The 17,457-nt window shown below is 36.8% G+C and overlaps 1 protein-coding gene across 1 annotated transcript in view; it reads left to right on the top strand.

The window, feature by feature from the left end:
• Positions 1-11,702, top strand: part of LOC124789406 (proton-coupled folate transporter-like) — a 314,682-nt gene extending 302,980 nt beyond the window's left edge. Inside the window, exon 11 of the mRNA XM_047256749.1 lies at positions 5,674-11,702. Within this exon, the coding sequence (XP_047112705.1) occupies positions 5,674-5,767 (94 nt within the window). The 3' untranslated portion in view covers positions 5,768-11,702. The remainder of the gene's footprint in view (positions 1-5,673) is intronic.
• Positions 11,703-17,457: the final 5,755 nt, after the last annotated feature.

Raw genomic sequence — 17,457 nt, 5'->3', positions numbered from 1 at the left:
TGCTACCTGTCTGGATATTTTTCTTCATAACTTTTACCACTTTAACAATACCAGAGAAGGAAAGTTGCTACTCACCATATAGTGTAGATGCTGAGTCACGATAGGCACAACAAAAAGATTCACACAATTATTGCTTTTGGCCATTAATGCCTTTGTCAGCATTAGACACACATACATAGTGTATGTGTGTCTACTGCTGACAAGAAAAATCCCATCCTTGTCGCCAATTGTAATAACTTCAAGTTGAACAAATATATTTCAAGGAAGACGCAATACATGAAAGTCACAGATCAAGTAAACAGAGTAAGGTGTGTGTACACTTTAACAGTCAAATCATAAGTGAGTCCAATTCTAGCGGCTGCTGGCAGGCTGGCATTTAGGTGGTGCTGCTGCTGCATGGCTGGCAGACAGCGCCGCATGTAGAGGACGTGCGTAACTGTGCGGCGGCACTTTGAAAGATCGGCGAATCACAACACCTACTACTGCCTGCACACCCTCACTGCTAACTTGCATTATTGGTGGGACACGACAGTGCCATATTCACCAGAAAAGATGGTAGACTACAGAAAGTTTTAGAAGCTAAGGCTCGCCAACTATTGTCTGCTTATAGGTAGCTTGCTGGCAAGGATATTGATTATGATGTTCTTACACATCTCAGCACCACCACTTATAGCATCTATGCACACATTTATTTTGTGAATTAAAATATTATTTCATCAATTGAAATGTACTCCAAATATTAAAGAGTGAGAACAAAATAGCTTTCTTTTTTCCTTCTTCGTTTACACAAGAAATGATATTCTGTTGTTTCAATATCTATCTTGATATTTTAACCATTTGTCGCTGTTACTGCTCACCTAATGCTGCTACCTGTGCTGAGAGATGTCAATGCGAACAAGAGGTGACTGAGACGTGTAATCAATGGCACCCCATACCATCACGCCGGGTAATACGCCAGTATGGTGATGACAAATAAACGCTTCAAATGTGCGTTCACCACGATGTCGCCAAACATGGATGCGACCATCATGATGCTGTAAACAGAACCTGGATTCATCCGAAAAAATGACGTTTTGCCATTCGTGTACCCAGGTTCGTCATTGAGTACAACGTTGCAGGCGCTCCTGTCTGTGATGCAGCGTCAAGGGTAACTGCAGCCATGGTCTCCAAGCTGATAGTCCATGCTGCTGCAAATGTCGTCGAACTGTTCGTGCAGATGGTTGTTGTCTTGCAATCATAGCCATCTGTTGACTCAGGGATCGAGACGTGGCTGCACGATCCATTACAGCCATGTGGATAAGATGCCTGTCGTCTTGATTGCTAGTGATATGAGGACGTTGGGATCCAGCACGGCATTCTGTATTGCCCTCCTGAACCGACCGATTCCATATTCTACTAACAGTCATTAGATCTCGACCAAGATGAGCAGCAATGTCGCGATACGATAAACCGCAATTGCGATAGGCTACAATCTGACCTTTATCTAAGTTGGAAACATGATGGTACACATTTCTCCTGCTTGCAGGAGGCATCACAACAACGTTTCACCAGGCAACGCTGGTCAACTGCTGTTTGTGTATGAGAAATCGGTTGGAAACTTTCCTCATGTGAGCACGTTTTAGGTGTCGCCACCGGTGCCAACCTTGTGTGAATGCTCTGAAAAGCTAACCATTTGCATATCACAGCATCTTCTTCCTGTCGGTTAAATTTCGCGTCTGTAGCACATCATCTTCGTGGTGTAGCAATTTTAATGGCCAGTAGTGCATTAAAAAAATAATCTCAGTAAATACAAAATGGTGTCATGTAATATTTTCCAGTTCATTTTTGACCAGAGTTTTATCAAGAGTAATTTCTATGAATGTGTACGCTGCTATTGTACATAGGCAGCTATCCTGAACCATCAAGCCTCACAGAAAAAATAATTAAGCATTGTGTTTAATTGGCTTATCACATAATATTAAAGAAAGATTTTTTTTAATCCACTGTAAGATGGATGTCTTGATGTTGGAATACATATGATATTTCTGGCGATAGTGCCCTGAGAAAATTTAGCAGTGGCTTTTAACAAACATAAAAGAGAAGTTTTAACAAAACATTTCATTCAATTATCAGTGTTTTTATTGTTTAACATTTCATTTAAAGTCTGATATTTACTTCTTGTGACATTATACAGTTATAGGTGTAAATGGAAATTAGAACATGAGCATACGTACATGTTTTCATACGAGAATTATTGAGTTTTATGATGTAAATTAGTCATATGTATTGTATTATTCAATAGGTGAATCTTAGCCTGTTACATTATGCTGTATATGGTCACTAATCAAAGCTTTGAAGTGGAAGGGAAATAACTCTGGGCTGTGGAACTGTTGATTAAATACATATTTTCTTATGAATACTCTCTATAAAAGTATAACGTTTTCCTACAATGACTGCTCGATATGTAAAACAGAATTGCAGCAGCTTTAATAAGTAGATATATGCAAGATGTGCTAACTTTTTGAGTGGTTAGATAGATGAGTAGCCCGGTAGTAAATAGTATTTTAAGCTTTTTTTATCAATATTAACACGAATTTTGAACTTCCTTGAATATTTTATAAATTTCCTTTATTTGCCATGAACATTTGTGTTGCTTCATAGACATTCAAGAATTAGCTTTCTCCACCAACAGGAATAAATATTTTTGCTTTATAGATATATCGTTGGATATCACGTGAAAATGTCAAGAGGAATGAATTCATCAATGCATATTGTAACACTACTACTAACTCATCATTGCCAAAAGAAAGTGTTAGAGTGAGTGTAGGCTTTCACGACTATTTGTTATTGGCACTACTATGTTTATCAGAGCTGCTCAACTATTGATGTGTACATACTCATAATATCAGAGACAGCCAGTAGGGATGACACTGTTGGATAATTATTAAGCTGGTCACTGTCTATCACCATAGATGGTGTGTAACTGGTACCAGGTGATCATGTGACACTCCATTGCTGATGCAAGTCATGGCAGTGAAGTAGTGTGCACGTGTCAGTCAGTTGTATGGAATCATGATAAGGTGGGTTGACATAGCAGTGTGACAAAATGGTAAAAAAGAGCCATCATGTTGTATGTGCTGATGATTACACCATGACTGAAGCTGCTGATTTGTTGATGTATCAATGCAGACTGCCTAGTGTGTGTACAAAAATTGGCATTAGATTAGATTTACTTTCATTCCAATCGATCCATAGTGAGGGGGTCCTCCAGGATGTAGAACATGTCAGAAAAACAATAATACATGACAAATATTTACAACTAAAGGAAATAAGCTAATGTATATTCCACAGGTCCCAAGGCGAATGATCATCGTCGTCGTCGTTTTTTTTATTTTTTTATTTTTATTATTTTAATGAAAACTATATGAAAGGATCATTTTACAACACTCATTTACTAAGATCACATTAATGCACTGAATTTGAAATAAAAAAGTTTTTTTATTTATAAGGTAATAAACTAATAAACATATAATAGAACTACTACAGTTCTTATTTACAATGAAATGGTGCAGAAGTTAGATTGTACTTTACACACACACACACACACACACACACACACACACACACACACACACACACACACACACACACACACAAAATCAGTTGGTTCTACTGAGAAATTCATCAATGGAGTAGAAGGAGTTGGCCACCAATAAATCCTTTAGGCTTCTCTTAAACTGAATTTCATTGGTTGTTAAGCTTTTTAGGGCTACTGGAAAGCTATTGAAAATGTGTGTTTCTGAATAATGTATATCTTTTTGTACAAAAGTAAGTAAGATTATTCTTATTTCTAGTATTGATCCATGAACTGAGCTTTTGGTTTGAAAAAGTGATAAATTTTTAATGACAAATTTTGTTAAGGAATAAATATATTGGGAAGCAGTAGTTATTATCCCTAGTTGTGTAAACAGGCCTCTGCAGGATGTTCTTGAGTTCACACCACATATAACTCTTATTGTACATTTTTGTGCCTGGACAACTTTAGCTTGGCTTGATGAATTACCCCAAAAGATAATCTCATATGACATGATGGAGTGAAAGTAAGCGTATTATGCCAGCTTTTCAATTTTTGTATCCCATATTCCTGACAGAATTTGCATTGCAAACAGAGATTTGTTTAGACGCTTCAGCAGTTCTGTGATGTGCTCCTCCCAGTTGAATTTATTATCAAGCTGTAATCCCAAGAATTCAACACTGTCCACTTCTTCTGTCTGCTTCTCATCACATGTTAGGTATATACTCGTGTGACACTCCTTACAAGTTCTGAACTGCATGTAGTATGTTTTTTCAAAGTTTAGTGGCAAAGAATTGGCTGGGAACCAGTGATTAATGTCCACAAATATTTTATTAGCTGATCTCTCTAAGACTACACTTGATTTGTTATTTATTGCAATGTTTGTATCATTGAAAAACAATACAAACTTGGCATCTGGTAATGTTATTGATGAAAGGTCATTGATATACACAAGAAAAAGTGCCACTTTCAGATATGTAACATAGTATAAGAACAGTGGTTGTGAAAGATCATAATTGCTAGGGACCTGAGATTCATGTCATGGTTTGTCAATGACAATTGATTTCAAACCCAACAGGGATTACTACTTTCAGTGAATCAGATAAATCTCAGCCAGTTTGCAAGCAAACATTGTGAAGAGAACTTCATGCTGTGAACAAAAGTCAGGCATTTTGCATAAGGTCATTGCTTGTAGCCACAACATAGCTGTACCTCTTCATTGGACCAAGTAATGCAGAAACTAGACATTAGCTGACAGGAGGTGTGTAGTGTGATCCAATGAGATGTAATAACACCTCTTTTCAAAAGCTTGAGTTCACAGGCAATGCAGTGAGATGCTTAATCATAGTCTGTCAAGGGTGTATTTCTGGCTGGAGGTGGCTCTCAGATGTTTTTGGGGGGTGCTTTTTGTTCTGTAACTTGGACCTACTGAGTCACATTATTGTGAACATAAACCAGGATGTTTATATAATCGTTTTTGGTGGCCAAGTGTTTCCCTTTCTTCGACGTCTTTATGATGAATGTGCTCTGGACACTCCTGAATTCCAAGAAGATAACAGTCATCTGCAAGTACATGTTCCTGATAAAGAATCAGGTACCTGACATGCCTCAGTTGATCTACTAAATCACCTGTTATTAATCTCATGAAAAATGAGCGGCCTTAGGCGTACACACTACTTAATCTAACTTAAACTAACTTACACTAAGGACAGCACACACATACACCCATGCCCAAGGTAGGACTCGAACCTCCTATGGGGGAGCCACACAGATTGTGGCAAGGTGCCTCAGACCGCATGGCTACCGCGTACGGTGGCCTTATTTGAAACCATAGGTGAAACATAGCAGTCAACTTCCCCACAATTTGATACATCAGTGGGATCTGATCAGCAATGAGTGGTTTCAGCTAGAAATGACATATCTGAAGAAAGTTGTGGACACTCTTTCTCACTGAATTGAGGCCATTATCAAGCCTGCACAATATTAGCATCATGCCCCTTGGAGATGACTAATGTTTTGTCTAGTGTGCTTATTATTTGTCTTCATTATTTATTATAGATGCATCTAAGACAAGATACAGTCTACTGCTGTTTATATTTTCTTTCTTCTTTTTTTTCCAGGGCACTAGCATGTTTACAACACAAGTGCTCACGATCCGGCTATTATGAAGAGTTGCCAAGCAATGATAGCTGTCCTGGATCTGTAGATGCTTAAAGTATCAATGTTTTCCATTATTCATATCTACTTATTGAATTAAGCCATGAAAAGTTGTCAGTTACTTCATCTTGTGGTAATATAATTCTTTGGACCACAAAAAACTCTGAACAGGAAATTGTGTGGCAATCTAATTGTAACAGTAAAGGAAGTAAAATTTAATATTTTGTGATGCAGTAAGTCTGTGTGTGTGTGTGTGTGTGTGTGTGTGTGTGTGTTTGTTTGTGTGTGTGTTTGCGTGTAAGGGGCCGGGGGGTCACATACAAATGTTTGTGTGTTGGCTTGTTTTTGTATGTTGAAATTGATGTGAAATTGTACAGCATGAAAGACAAATCTTGACTGTAACAGTGCATTTCCAGTTTCATGGATGGTGAGAAAATACAAAGAAAGATGGTGAAATGCTAATGTATTCAAACCATGTTTAAAAGCACAAATACATATTTTAATTTGAAGAAAATACAAAGAAAGATGGTGAAATGCTAATGTATTCAAACCATGTTTAAAAGCACAAATACATATTTTAATTTGAAGAAATGCACATGGTACAGTGGATCCTAACCTGTCTGTGACTATTACCTCTGTATGACAAGTAGTACCAGACAGTACCTTAACAAAGTCTGCCATCCATCTAAACTTTAACTCGAAAAGGGCATTAAAACTTTATTTTTATAGTAACAACAGAAAAAGAATATTTATTTAATTTTGAAATACATATTTTTGGTGATGTCACTCAGTGCACATTTTCAGTCCTTCCTTGCTTTTATTTTCATTGCTACCAAGACAAAAACTACTTTCACACTTACAAGTTTGGCTTTTGCTGATAATAAATGATACTCAAGGCCAGCCATCTGAAAAGAATCTTGCCAACCAGTTGTTGCCATTGTGTAGTCTAATAAATAGCAATTTGGCTCAAATTTTGCTATTTGAAAATATTATTTCCTTCAGCGAAAATAATATTTGTAACTGTTTGCTATCAGTGTATATTACCAGGTACTGAGACATGGACTTTTAATACAAAAACCACACAGAAAATGAGGGTGTAAAGGGTGCAATGAAATGTTGCATTTTGAGAATTATTCTGTGAGACATGAAAACAAGAAAAAGGATCTGCAAACAGACTGATGTCATAACTGTTGCAGTCTAAGAAAAGGATGAAATAAACAGATTTTTTGAAAATAGCCTCATCACAGGTCATTGTGCTCACTGCTGAGCATTGTGACCCTATGAACGAAGTGTCTCCATCCTGTACGGTTACCAGTTTCTTAGAGCCTGCTGAAGACCAAGGCCAGAGATCCTCTTGATTTGATCAATCCGCCTGTTTGCTACTCTTCCCCCAGTTCCTTGCCTGCCGTCTTACCTTCCATGATTACGTTCTCTAGATTTTCTCCATATCCTCTTACAATATGGCCAAAGATGTGGAGAATTTTTTGATTGAGACGATAAGAAAGGCACATGGAGATATTGAGAAGCTCAATAATGGACACATTTGTTCTTCTTTCAGTCCACTTTATGTGCAGTGTCCAGCTCCGAAGCTTGAATGTGTTAATGTGCTTTTTGTCTCTGGCTTTAAGGGTCCATGTCTTGCAACCCTAAGAGAAGACAGAAAACATGAGTGTTTCAACAAGCTCTGCCAGACCCAGGTGAGGTTCTTTATGCCGTAGTGTGATCCATCTTCGTATCTCATCTTCACAGCTTCTCATATTACAGTTGGTTGCCCCAAGATAGATGAAAGAATAGATGACTTCTAGTTCCTTTAATTGACCAATGATTTCTACCTGTACTTCTCAATCAGTTATCACAAGATTGGACTCGCTGAGATTGATGCCAATCCATGTTATAGGCTAATGTCTTTTACTTTTGCTAATAGCTTAGCAAGTTCATCTTTGCTGCTGACTAAAAGCACAGTGTTGTCAGCAAATCAGAGGTTGTTGCCACTAATTGAGATGCTTTTAATCTAGCCACCAAGAGCATTCCTAATGACATATTCTGCATAGATGTTGTTCAGTTGGGGGAGGGATAGAACATACAGCTGCGAGGTGATTAATGTGTAGACTTCTGATCAGCACAGTCAAGTGTGGTGGGACATCAAATTCTGCAAGTAACTGCCATGACTTTTCCCAGACAACAAAGTCAAAGTCTTTCCTGTAGTCTGGGAAACAGATGAAGACAGGAACATAGAACATTCATGATTTTTCAATTATTTGTCATATATTGAGAACCTTTTCATGAGTGCCTTTTTCCTTCAACAAAACCTGCTTTTTCTGTGGATGTGTGAGACAGAATGTATGGCTTCAAATGCTGGTTCAAGATGTAGAGCAAAATTTTGTTTGCATGGAATATGAGAGCAGTGGTTCAGTAGTTGTAGCAGTTCCTGACTGACCCTTTCTTGTGCAGGGGGATGAAGAGAGACTTTGACCAGTCTTCTGGCCACTCCCCAGTTTCCCATATTCTTGTACATATTGGCTGCAGCATATCAACACCATCCTGTCCCATTTCCTTGTTCTTCTCACCAGACATACCATTAAGACCAGCAGATTTATAGTTCCTCCAATGCTGATTGGTTCTCTATTTTGCTGCGTAAGATCATAGGTTCCAGTGTAAGTTCAACTGCCTGACTTTCAATACTTCTGTTAATACCAGAATATAACTTTTCACAGCACTGTTTCCACCTCGCAACAGCTTCTTTTTTATGTCTGATAAGATTGTCATTCTCATCACCTGCTAACTGCATGTGAGGGTTAAATACACTGGTGAAACTAGTGAATTTCTTGAAGGGATCACAAGCTTGATTGTGATTATGATGTTGTTCTGTCTCCTCACAGATACCATTAATGAAGTATGATCTGTCCTTTCTGCAGTTCTATTGTACTTCTCTGCACAAGTTCTTATATCTATCTTGATCGTGGGTTGTGTGGAGACCAGTTTTCTTCTCTCCTCAATTAGTTGTATTGTGGACTGTAATGTCTAAGGATATTTTGCACTTAGTGGTCGTTGTGATGTCTGAAGTGATGAAGAAATGACCTCCTTCACTTAATCGGATGTTTGTGATGATGATGCATCTTTGTCATGATTGATGTTGTGGAGTTTTGGTCTTGCAAGCTCACCAAATTTCCAAAGAGCTTCCTTGTTTGTGAGTTTTAGTTGTCTTTTCCACTCTTCTTGGTGAATTTGAACTTTATCCACATCTTCATGGACAGCAAATTGTGATCACTTCCTCAGTGAGCTCCAGGGAGTGTCTTACAGTCCAAGACCAAAGTCAACCAACATCTTTGCAACAGGAAGAAGTTAATGTGGTTTCTAAATCTATCACCAGGAAATATCCAAGTGTAAAGTCATCTTGAGTGATGTTGGAACATAGTGTTACAGACAGTCAAGTTGTTACCCACACGTGAATCTAGTGAGTACTTGCCTCAGTCCTTTCTTTCACCAAGAGCATAAGGTCCAACCACAGATTGTAAGTATGTGTCTTGGACAGTGTCTCCAATTTCAACATTGAAGTCTCCTTGAGGTATTGCATATTCTTTGTTAGGGTTTTTGCTGAGGTCTATTTCCAGTTGTTCTTAGAAATTCTGTACCTCCTCATCAAGTGCTGCAGAATAGGGGCATTGGTCTGGATGATGTTGAGTTTACATGGAGAAGCATTAAATTTGATGGAGATGATCCTGTCAATAACTGGTTCATAACTGAAAACACAGCTATTCCTGGAAATCTGAACAGCTGTTCAGATTTCCAGGAACAGCTGTTACAACACCACATCTACTTTGTCCACTACACACTGAAAAGTACAAAGTAGTCTTTCCTTGGGTCATGAAATGGCCACTTCCTCTCCAGTGAGTATCACTAAGCCTGAAAATATCATTCTCACTCATTTCTCTTTCCACTGTAACATGTTTTCCATCTGAAGTAGCCCAACAATACACAGTGATAATTTGCACTGTGATGTTTGTCCAATGATTTCTTTCAGTTCTGTCCCCCATCCCCCACCCCTCCCTCCCCACTGGAGACTTGAAGCTCTGGATAATTCAGAATTGAGCTCAGCCATGGAATTCTCATTGAAAAATTTCGGTGGTGGTTTCCCATTGTCTTCCACTGACCTCCAAAACTCACCTGCTTGCTGACTCAGTTTCTCACGAGGGTTGGTTATCCATTCCACTGACTTGCTCAGCTTAACAGGGGAATCATGTGTAGGTAGGAAGTTGGAGAACTGAGGTGAAAGAGACCAGGAGAAATCTCTTGCTGATTTCTTCTAATCGCATATCATTACCATTTTCTCTCGCCAGAGTCTCAACGTGTTTGCAGAGAATCGTCCACGTCATTTCCAGGGCTCAAAATAGTTTAGTCATGACTAAACTAAAATCAGAAACTTTTTGTCTTCACTCCTCAGAAAATTTAATTTTATCTCACCTGGGAGTCGTTACACTCATGTCCTAGAACATGAATCAGTACAGGCAGTATGTTATGTTCTCATACCATAAGATACACCAAAAAATTTATGAGATATATTTTGAGAATATTCTGCTCATAGACAACTGAGTTTCCTTTCTGTCACCAGGACTCAAATTACCTAGGACTACTGGTCAAGTACCGAAAAGATCAGTAACATAACAAACTGAGTTGGTGCATTGGCTAAAAGATTTGTGTCATATTCAAGGGAATCTTGTTTCAAATTCTTGTCCAGCCATCCAGATGTAGGTTTTATTTGTTTTCTTTAAATTTTGTCAGATGCTGGAATAGTTTCTTCATTTAGGCCACACTTGATTCCCTCCCATATTTTTGTTCAGTCAGAGATTGTGCTCTATCACATGAATTTGATCTCAACTGTAATCTCTTCTACTTTTTAGTAGTGACAATATATGCACATTTCATCTAATGAATTTTGTGAGGGTTCGGCAAATTAAGTAAAAAAAATTGTGGGACAAGGAAACACAAAGATAATGACAAATCATAACAGCAGTGGGAAAGAGAGGGAATGGAAATATCTAGGACAGAAAGTAAAAGGATATCTGCGTCAACCAATTCCATTGTAGAACTCTAAAAACAGTAGTGCTTGGAGCCAACATTCACTTCATGTGAAGTGCATAAAATATTACCAAGACCCAGTGGATAACAAGATGTCAACATCTGCAAACTTCTTAGCCCCAAATGTTCATTAGTTGCAGACCTTCAATTTCACAATTTCAGATCACATTGTGTGCCTTTATTTACTTGCAGCTGCCTGAAGTGTGCACTGTTAAAGGGTAACTGTGCTGTTTGTGAGTGGTACCTAGCATTTATATCTTATGCCAGGTCTCAACTGCCTAAACAGTATGTTACTGCAGGAATATTAATCACAGTTTTGTCCTTCTCCAAGAACTGCACCAGTATATGAGCTCCCCAACTACCCAAAAGATCATCTGCGTGACTTTCCTATGAATGCTTATGTTAGGAATGTTTTCTTAGTAATAAACAAAGTATTCTTTCACTCTATGAAATACCTCTTACTCGTTGGTTCATAATGGTGCATCTTGATCCATCTTTTACTGTACTTTCAAACAATGGACACTCCAGGTAGGATTATCAACAATGTAGGAAAAGACAGATTGCTACTTGCTGTAAAGAAGACGTGTCACATTGTAGACCAACACAATTAAAAGACACTTATGTAAGGTTTTCAGTCACAGCCTCCATGAGTAAAAAGGAGACATAGATCATTCATACACATGCAAGTATTTGCTTGTGTGGATGAATTGTGTGTGTCTCCCTTTTACTGATGAAAGCTGTGACCAAAAGCTTTATGTAGGAGTCTTTTACTGTAGTTTAAAATCAAACAGTGTAAAATCCAGGATGGCATGTAACAATATTATGAAAAGGAAAGTGGCTTTTCACCATATAGCGAAGATGCTGAGTCACAGATAGGTGCAACAAAAAGACTGTCGCAAATAAAGCTTTAGGCCAGTAAAGCCTTTGTCAGAAATAGACAACAGACACACACCCTCAGGCAAATGCAACTCACACACATGACTGCAGTCTCAGACAGTTGCCTGAGACTGCAGTTGTGTGTGAGAATTGTGTTTACCTGAGTGTGTGTGTCTGTCTGTTGTCTATTTTTGATGAAGGCCTTACTGGCCGAAAGCTTTATCTGTGACAGTCTTTTTGTTGTGCCTGTCTGCAACTCAGCATCTCCGCTGTATGGTGAGTAGCAACATTCTTGTTCATAATGTTTTTACTGTAGTTTGTTTGAAAAAGCTATCTCCTTCACCCCGTACATAATAATCTTGTGCATAGTGGTCTGAGCAGTGAGACTTTCCATCCTGTGCATGTCTGTACTCAAGAGCCAACTTCCTTGGTATCCATTAGTTCCTCATTTACTTATAGTGTACTCCATCTTGCATGACATTTTGTGCAAATCTGTGACTTGTGTTCAATTCCACTGAAAACTTCACCACTTTGTACTGATTTGGCGGTTGGTCTGCCATTTCAGTGTCTCAGCTTGCACGCACTCCAGTCTCCTACTATGGAACAACACATATCATCTGGATCCTGTATTGCTTCCTTAAATAATTTTAGGTGAATGGAAATATAGTACCATAAAGAAACCACTGTGTATGTGTGTGTGTGTGTGTGTGTGTGTGTGTGTGTGTGCGTGCACACGTCTGCACTGAAGTGAGACCAGCTTGCTGCTTCATTGCCTGTACAACATTTTTTATGGGCATCTTTGTTTGCTTCCTTTACTTGTGTAAATTAAATTCAAAGTTATTCAGGTATTCCATTTATTATGTGGTAAATTTTCTTTGTTAATCTAAGCAATGCTAAGATATTTGCCCTTTTATATTACCCATCTTTGTAACCTGGACAACAAAATAATTTTATTTTGTTGTTAAAATAACAATATAAAATAGATAATTTTTGTTAACATAAGAAACATGACTCTTTTTTTTTATAAATTATTAGAAAACTGAGAAAATTTGTTAATTGTTTTGGTTGCAAGATAATAGATTTTTGTGTAACGGTTGTTAAGTTACATTCAGATACTAAAGAAATTTGTGATGAATCTTCAGGAACAGTATTGTCCTGAATCACATTCATGATACAGTGTGCAAAATCTTAAAGACCAGAAACTGATACTGAGCTACTCTGTGCTCTTCAAAGAAAAGTGTGAATAATGACCTAAAATCCCTTACAGCAGTCACAGAAACTGGAAATGTAATACATGAAAATAAATATGTTTTAATTTGTATTTTACGTATAGGTACTTGTCAATATTATTCAAAAACTGTGTCACAGAAAATGAAATAATAGAACATATCACACTTATCATTACAGTTGTCAGCATTGTCTCGACTTAACTGAGATTGTATCATCTCCTTCCCCTTAGCCTGAGTTTATAAACTCACTAATAAATTATATTTTTCTGTTATATGAGTTTAAATTATTGCTTCATGAATTATCAACTTATAGACATTTATTTAGTAATGGCAGAGAAATACAGTGAAAGTTGGGAAACTTCATATACTTGTACGCCAATACGTATATCCCATCACTGGGAAATTTTAGCATATGCCAATACATATATCCCATCACTGGGAAATTTATGCATTTCTTTAGTTGATTTTAACAATTAATAATGCCTTATAAACAAACATAGTTAATGAATTTTATCAGGGTTTTTATCGCTCTCATTTGTTGCACTAAGAAATTATGCTCTACTGACCATTATCCAACAAGCATCCCTTGAACATTACTCCGTATAAGCACACCACATAAAGATAGTGAGGAAGCAAAAGAATACAGATTGCCCCCTCTGAATGGGCAGTAATGCTCAAATAACTATCCCTCAGCTACAGTCAAGTACACACATGCTTCACATAAGACATAAGGGCAAAAATAAAATGACTGTAATGAGCCTGTCAATGGTATTATACACTCTTTTGTGCAGTAAATGTTGCTTCTCTTTCGCATAATGCTAATGCACAGTTTGAGTACCAGTATCTCTTCATGCATTTGGACTTCATGCATTTGGAATTGGAAAACCTGTGTTTGTAGCTTACCGGCAACATATCATCTGTTTGAATGAATGTTGTTCCAAGGCATCAGACAAAAAGGCTCTGTTTCTTAAGTAATCAAGATATTTGAGAGAAGTATGTGACTCTCAGTACCCTTCTCAAGAGTGCATCTTTCAGTTGTTTTATTTTATTTCTTCAAAAGTTTTTCCTATTATGTAAAACTCTTAGAATCTTTTAAATGTAATTTCATTAAAATAAATTAGTTAACACATTTACTGAGCAAATATTTATTTATTGTCTCATAAATATTGCAAGCAGTCACAAAACATCACTGCTATAATATGTTTAGGCTCTCACAGAGAAAAAACTGGGACATTTGTGTTTGTACTTCATATCTAACTTAATGACTACACTTATGCTTAGCTTTTTTGTCAGTTATCATGATATTTTGAAATTGGCAATAGGGCTATGATGTTGCAGCAGCTGAAAAACGAATATGAAGAATGTTTCTTCATTTTGTGAATTGGAAAGGAAAATGTAGGTACATTACACATAAATAAAATTCTTTTCTTCAGAAATAAAAAACGACTGATATATTTTCTGCGGTGTTTAGTCACTTACTAGGTACTTCTGTACAATTTGTTAATCCTAAAAACTATGTGATATTACTAATCAGTAATCATATACAAATTATACATCTAAGATTTCAGACTGATAGGGAAAGCATGCATACATGACAAACAACATTCAATAAGCACTAGTAACACATGCCACATTGCTCACATTCTTCACAAAATTAACTTTTATATGGCTGCAGTCTCATTGGGAGAAATGTTTTAAGTAAATGGATGCTCATTTATTATTCCTTTAGTTTTGTTTTTACTTGTCTCTTTGTTTTGTTTTTACTTGTTGACGGTCGACAAGTTAGAGGCGAGGCTAGGTAATTGCTGCTTTTACCTCCAACACATCTCTTACTGTATCTTTAAGCATAAAATGTGTTAAACCAATAAAATTCTACTTCCAGAAAACTTGTTGTTCACAAGTATTTAGGTAAATGAAAAATATTATATAACACAATTTGTTTCTTGATTAAAAAGTGAGACAATTGTGTGTCCTGAATGATTTTCTTGGGGCACCAGAACATTTATGTGAAAACCAGGACTGTTCTGGCAAAACCAGGATGTCTGGTCAGCCTAGCCTTGGCGCCCCTCATTGGCTAATGCTGCTGTGTATTTTATGGATACAGCAAACAGACTAAAACAAAAAATAATATTAGAAGAAATGTATAACATCTAAGAACTTTATTCATGTAAGGGTGACAGCTTTTTCATTTACCTTAATGGTAGGATCATTGTGTAAACATGTAACACAAATTATCTTTTTGTGGCTATGAAAGTACATGTTTGAAATGTTTCTCATTAAGTGCCGATCTACGTGCTGCCCAATAAATGAAGAAACCATAATGACTACAGTCGTCACACAGTGTTACTTGACTAGTCTAAAATATCAAATGCAATTACAAATTACTATTTGGTATCAAAAACTGAATGAACTTGGTTAGCATTAAGACATGTCGTGGAAAACAATTCATCAATTGCAATCACTTAACCATGAGCAAACCTCAATATTTATTTATACACACACAACTCATGGAATCTACCAGTACAATAATGAATTGCTTATCACATTAACTTTAAACTTCACTGCCATTTAAAAATTTCATCAATTCTTTGTACTGTATCATACTGTCTAAGTTCGGTGAAACTTAACAGCACCTTTTTCAATTTTCCTGCCTTGCAGTTTAGACATTATATGAAATCTATTACCAGGTTTTAAGCTCACCAGCCTGATTTTTGTAGTCTCTCATCCATCACCTCTCTAGTAGCATGTTAGCCATGTGTCATGAAGCTGAAAATCTGATTGAGTTTTGGATGGTGTTTGCTAAGTAATGAACACAACACCACAATTTTGGTTTCACTTTTTTGCATATATGTAATCCTCCGGGTTCTTCTGTTTTTATGATGACCACTTTTTCAACTTTGTAAGATTATTAGCGCATAAAATCTGCTCAGTACTCACAAACAACCACCAGGTCAATGACAGATATACTCAGGTAAATTGTTGAGTTATTGAAGCACAAATTAATGAAGCACTGTCAAATAATAATTAGTTTTAGTTCTAACAAGTCATTAAAAAAATATTTAAGTGTGGCACAAAACAGCTCATAGTTACTCTATACATCACTGTTGTCAACTGTCCTGTGGTAATTAACCAAGCAAAAGTACACTTAAATATTTCATTCCATATGAGAATTGTCACTGTCAACAAACACTTTTTCAAAATGAAAATGCCAGTCCCAGTCTCCCACCAGACATGACCAAATTCAGTCAAAATATTCATTAATTTGAGTTCCAGAAATCATTTTAAAGCTTTTAGATGTAACCATTACTGAATTATCAAAGATGCTGATACACGTGTTTTGATGAATAATTGTGTGTAGCTCTTGCATCAGCAAACACCAAGCTCAATGTAAGTGTTGCATGTTTACTGACTTGACCAGGACTGGGCAGACTGCAGACTGGGTGACCTCCAACTATCTGAAGACTGGCATATGAACAAACTGTTATTTTGGAAACTAGATTTTGTTATTCAGGATGGGCCATAAGTACTGACAAAATTTTTGTTTGGGAAAACTGTGTGTTCTAGAAATTTAGAAGACTTTATGGAATCATTTTATGCATTTGTGTATAATGCGTTAATGCTTTTGGGAATAGTCTTGGCTACTTAACTTTTTCGTGTGCACTTTATCAAATGGGTGTTGTAGATGTTCAGTAAATGAATAACCTTTTCCTTGTGAGAAATGCCTGCTATCAATATACAACATTATCAAGACAGTATTTGTGATACACAGATTGTCAAATAAGTGACACAGTGGAATTAGTCTTTTACCTATTTATTTCTACAAAGACATGCACAGATTTCTCATGACAAAGTCTCTTCCAGGTCTGACTTCATATGTTTACTGCCACTGGTGTGTATATAACGTGCTACAGTTACAATAACTTCATATGTATTGTTTGAGCTGTACATAATTAAACTTACATTGAAAGTTATAGGCTTTCATGATATGGATTACAGAATGAATCTGGCAATTGTGGAAACAATTTAGTATGTTGAAATAAATCAATTTTTACATAAAATTTTTGTGGGATATTCACAGTTAAAATAGACTGATAACATACTGTAACTGCATCATGAATTTCGATGCTGACATGATTTCTGCGTCTTTACATTGAGTTCTATAATTATTACTACTGTTTTTTTTTGTATCCTTTCTTACAATTCATATTCTCAGTGTGTGTTGACATCTGGTCTAACATACTTTGACAGTTTGTAACAATGCTTTCATAAATCAATTGGCTTAATGTATTAAGCACCTAATTTCATCATAAGTTCATTAGTTTTCATAGATGTAGAAATTGTATATGATTTCATGTAAAGATTGTGTAATAATGTCACCATCTCCGAAATGCATGGTATCATTTGCCACCCCCCCCCCCTCCCCCCTTCCCGCCTCCACTGAGTACTGCACATAAGAGATATGGGCAACATTCTGTCATGACTTGAATGCACGAGGATAGAAAGTTTGTTATACAAAGTAATTATAGCATCTGTATGTATTAGTGATATAGAGTGGTGACAAATTCT

The sequence above is a fragment of the Schistocerca piceifrons genome, chromosome 3, assembly GCF_021461385.2.
Source record: "Schistocerca piceifrons isolate TAMUIC-IGC-003096 chromosome 3, iqSchPice1.1, whole genome shotgun sequence".
NCBI classification, from domain to species: domain Eukaryota; kingdom Metazoa; phylum Arthropoda; class Insecta; order Orthoptera; family Acrididae; genus Schistocerca; species Schistocerca piceifrons.
The sequence above is the reverse complement of the archived record's forward strand: the minus strand, read 5'-3'. Positions and strand labels throughout refer to the sequence as shown.